Source organism: Kryptolebias marmoratus, linkage group LG15, assembly GCF_001649575.2.
Source record: "Kryptolebias marmoratus isolate JLee-2015 linkage group LG15, ASM164957v2, whole genome shotgun sequence".
NCBI classification, from domain to species: domain Eukaryota; kingdom Metazoa; phylum Chordata; class Actinopteri; order Cyprinodontiformes; family Rivulidae; genus Kryptolebias; species Kryptolebias marmoratus.
In genome coordinates this window covers 29,100,437-29,105,275 of record NC_051444.1, presented here as the reverse complement: position 1 = coordinate 29,105,275, position 4,839 = coordinate 29,100,437, and the positions used below count along the sequence as shown (strand labels likewise).

Genomic DNA, 4,839 nt, shown 5'->3' with positions numbered 1-4,839 from the left:
ACTACGGGGAGAAATGGACTATTTTAGGTTAACTAAATTCTTCACCTCAGTGTCTTACAGACACCGCTATTTCTGAAGGCATGAGACAGAAAACTTTAAATCCATCTGGAGCTGCCTTAGCAATTTTCTTTTTTCACCCCTTCCCTTCATGAAGTTTCAGTTCATAATTGTAACAACGGCAAAACAAAATGTAAACAGAAATGATTCCTTTCTGGATACAAAAGAAGTGAATGATGTGCTGTAAAGCAACATGATACAAGCATCAGCTCTGGGGTTTTTTTTTTTAATTTTTTATCCAATCCATTTTGTTGCCTTTTCACAGCATCGTGCATTTCTGTTTAGCTGCCTCTCAAACTGTAAACCTCATGTGAGCATTTAAAAATGATTCCATTGAAAACATGACGATTTGTTTGTGTTGCTGGGATTTTGGACATTTCAAGTTTGATTTAAACCCATAAGTACATATTTCTTTAACTTTAAAGTTGGAGAAAAGAAACAGGACAAGATGTGAAAATCTGTGAATTGAAGTTCCACCAGTGTCAATCTATTTTCTCCATCAGATAAAATAGCAAATCTTATGATGATTTTCTAAAAGGCCTGTGTTACGTGTTCATTAACATTCCGATCTTGTATTTTTATGGGATTCATCTGAAAAGAGAAAAACCTATAAACAAACTTGGAAAATAAAAACATCAAACTATTTCACAGGCTAATACTCTCTGATAAAGCTTGGTTTTGTCTCAATAATCTGATGAGAAAATAAACGAAAGTGGAAGCAAAAAGATCTGAAATTGACAGAAAATCAATTGTAATCATTTTTTGCTCAAACAAAATGTATTTTTTTCCCCAAAAAATAGTTAACTATTTTATCTGCTTTGCAAGTATTTTCCATTTTAATCATTACAGTATAAATTTGTGTTATGCACTGACACTATTGCCATTCTTTTTGTAAAGGGCTGCTTTGTAAAAGGAAAAAAAAAAACATAGTAAGGAAAAATTAAAACAGGTAACATAAGTAAAAAATAAATGGAGACAAAATTTATATTTGGGTTTTCTGAAATGTAAAATGGGAACATTTTTTTTATGACTAGGCTAATAAGAATGAAGACATGCTGTGTGTATACGGGTATAGCTAACCACAGGGAAAAAGAAGAAACAAAAAAGAAGCCTATATAGAAATGCCTTAAAGTGCAGCTCTTGTGGTCACAAAGAAGATGTTCATTTATTTTAAACTATCAGGAAAATTGTCAGGACCCTTATTGAATTTGTGATCTCTGTAAATGCTCTCCTAATAAGTTTATGATCCTAAAGTTACAATGTAACATTTGGGGAGTTTTTTCAGCAACATAACATTAATAATTCCATTTCCATTTAAATGGAAAATATAAATTTTACGACGTTTATGCACTGCAACTGGCCCTCCTTGTTTTCTGACATGTTGCACCTATGTGTTAATACAGTATCGAATAAAGTTCATATCAGCCTCTGGCCATAAGTTCATGTTTTTAGTGACTGCATTAGTTTTGGAGATGGCTGGATGTTTTTTTTTGTAGTTTAAACTGCTTAGACTGAAAACAGGAGCATGCAAAGACACAGCAACCACTATTGCTTCTGGAGAAAGGAGCAATTTTATTTTATATTTACATATGCTTGCATACAACCAAGAATTGGTGCTGTAAATCGATAGCAAACTTCAACAGTCAGTGGAAGATTGTGAAGGAGTCATGCAGCAAGCTACCAAAGAGGCAGTCAGTTGACTGGGAGAGGAAGCACAAAAAGCAGTATGGTTGGTATCGGAAATGGGGCAAAATAAACAAGTACACCATTGCTTTTTCATGGCAATGTCTATTCTTTGAAAAATAAGATGGATTATTTATGTCTGCAGCCACACACATGGTGAAATGTATGAAACTGTTGAGTGTTTGTTTTGGCTGAAGCCTGTGTCCACAGCAGTCCCTCGGACTCTGAAACCCAGATAGACAATCTAACATCTTTTCATGCAGGCATAGAAAGATCTTAGCCCGCTGCATAACCTGAGTGTCCAGAATCTGCAGTACACTTCTTAGCTCAACAACGAGACAGTGATGGAAGTGGTGCGGAAATATCAGGAACTCAGCTTCCTCAACCTTTGTCTCAACTAGATTATTATCATCAGCTAGAGGCCAGTAGAGCAGAAACCACAGACTCTGGATGCAGGCTGGTGTAAAAGCTGGCAACATTACACCAAAGAACCACACAGATCTGTTCAAAACAGCAAGTTAAGCCTTCACTACCTGGGCCTCAAGAGTTTAGAAAAATGCTGCTCTTGTTTCTCATGTCATCTAATTTCCTGACATCTTTAAAAAGTTATCGCTCCCTGAAAAAACAACAAGGCTGCTTGTCTTTGCAAAAGAAACACAGTTTTGTGTCTATATATATATATATGAAATGAAAAAAAATTAATAGGTCTTAATATATCATACACATTGGCTCTTTGAATAATGCTTTTACATTTTATTTAAGTATTAAAGATAAAGGATGAAGGGACATTTAGTGGCACAACTTGCAGACTGCAATAAGATGAATTCACTTTCTAAGCATAAAAAAATACAAAAAACAATAGTCATGTATTGTTTGAAACTATATTGTTTATATTTTTTTTCTTCCTAGATTCCCTTAAATCTTACACACTGGAACTTTGGAAATAATGTTGATTTAATGAAAGTTAGTTGCATTTAGAACAAAACTGAGAACAAATTATAACATGTTTGGCTATGATTGATGAGCCACTGACAGCAAAGTTTTGAATGGGTATTATTTTGGTTTCAAATATGGTGACGACTGCCAAAATGCTAAGGTGTTTGTGTATGATCAGCAAACTAAGTATTTTTGTTTGTTTGTTTCAGGGCAGGTTCCTTATTCCTCAGGAGAAAAGAAAATATTTTAAATGTTTGAAGTTTGTTCCTCTGTAGCAATATTGCATAAATACCTAGAATTATTGTGCACAGCATTAAACATACAAAATCTGAGACAAAATAAAAAATAATAAAATCTGAACAGTAAAAACCTGATATTTATTCATACTTTCAGCTCCTTACTGTCATTCCAGTCCAGTCCTTTGTGTTCCTTTGGCAACTCGTCCTAAGTGTGTTTTCAAACCACAGACATGTTCTTGGTAGTGGTGTGGTTTACGGTGCTTGACACCAGAGCCAGTTCTTTACAAATCAATGGGGCACCAGGCACAGAGTCTCCTCACTCCTCTTCTCATACCTCTGAGTCTTGACTCCAGTGACCTTCATTCATAAAGATCTTCTCCTCCAGGGCACCACAGGGAGCCCAGTGTCATTTGGCTTCTTGTCCCAGTCATACCTGCCTCCCATCTGCCCGGCTGCCCACTGATTTTGTCAAACACTGACGCTGACATGGCGACAGGATGCTGGGCGACGTTTGATGCGGGAGCGCCGAGGTCTGGAATCATTCTGACAGCTGCACAGAGGGCCGAGCAGTAGCCAGAGGTAGAGGATCACACAGGCCCAGCAAGATGACATCTTCACCCAGAAGGTAGACCAGCAGCCATGGGTGAAGGTGGTCTCCAACACTGCTGACTCATAGCTGCAAAAAAGAAACAAAAGTTACAAGAGGAAATGTATCAATATCATCAAAATATTAAACTAATGTTCCTATCCAACCTGAACCAGTTAGTGAGGGTCATCATGACATACAACGAAGCCAAGAAGAAGACAAAATGGAAGAAGAAGTAGCTGTACGCCACTCTCTGGGTCTCATTGTGAATAACCTTCTGACAGCCTTTGTCGTCATCATCAACCACAAACTCCTCTTCAGCTGGAAGACAAACAAAAACATGTCTAATCAACTGCTAACATGCACGCAATGACAATCCTGCCCTGACCTCACGGCAATGCTAGATGGAAAAAAATGTAGATCTAGTGGTCTGAGGAGATTGTATCAAAAATATTTTAGTTCAGAACTAGTTTCTAGCTGAAAATAAAAACACATATATGTAATATAGTTGCAGTTGTTGACTAAGTTCCCAATTGAGATGTAATTTATGTCTTGCTTGATGATAATGAGGCTCATCATCATCATCAAGCATGATGTCTTGGACAGCCACCGCTGCTTTACTTGGCAAAAGTGGAGATAGGAGGAAGGCATCACTCCAGTTCGAGACTCGTTGAAATGTCAGTAATCTATTTCCAAATAATATTTCATCAGCTGAAAATATTCCCCAAGATGCATTTGGAACTAAAATAAGATCCTGTTGGGTGTGTCTACAAACCTGCTTCTTCCTCAGGACAGCAGAAACAACAGGTTGCTTTCTGGAACTCGTAGCGATAAACTTTGATCATCCAAAATGGACCAAACACCTCTGCCAAGTAGGATGCTTCGTTACTGCAAGGGAATAAGATTTGAGCACATTAATATCTAAACCAAATACATCTGGTGGTATTTCCTAATGGCAAGAACTGATAGCCACTGTAAAAAGGTGCATTCCAGCACTTTATGCTAACATGGTATTACTAAATGTGTGATTTACCTTTTTTTTTTAGGGACACACTCAGCAATTTAACTGTTTCATAAATCCGAATTATACTCTAAAAAAACATGGATTTGAAAATCCTCATCAGATGTGGAGAGAGAAGGTGGACAAATCTTGGATCTGATGATAAAAAAAGGGCTCTACCACCGGACCCAGGATCATGCAATGCCCCTTTTCCACTGGCTCTACTACAGAAGCTCTGCTCTACTCGGCCTGGCTTGGCTCAGCTCTATAAAAAATGCATCGCGTTTCCACCGGCCAGTTTGGTCAGTAGCAGAGGAACGCCTCCTTGTGTTGCAGGG

At 37.6% G+C, this 4,839-nt stretch overlaps 1 protein-coding gene across 2 annotated transcripts in view; it reads right to left on the bottom strand.

The window, feature by feature from the left end:
- Positions 1-248: 248 nt before the first annotated feature.
- Positions 249-4,839, bottom strand: part of serinc4 (serine incorporator 4) — a 40,815-nt gene continuing 36,224 nt past the window's right edge. For both annotated transcript variants that reach the window (XM_017435007.2, XM_017435006.3), the window contains exons 9-11: positions 4,277-4,389; positions 3,669-3,822; positions 249-3,591 (exon numbers count right to left, since the gene is read on the bottom strand). In XM_017435007.2, the coding sequence (XP_017290496.1) occupies positions 3,384-3,591; positions 3,669-3,822; positions 4,277-4,389 (475 nt within the window). In that variant the 3' untranslated portion in view covers positions 249-3,383. The remainder of the gene's footprint in view (positions 3,592-3,668; positions 3,823-4,276; positions 4,390-4,839) is intronic.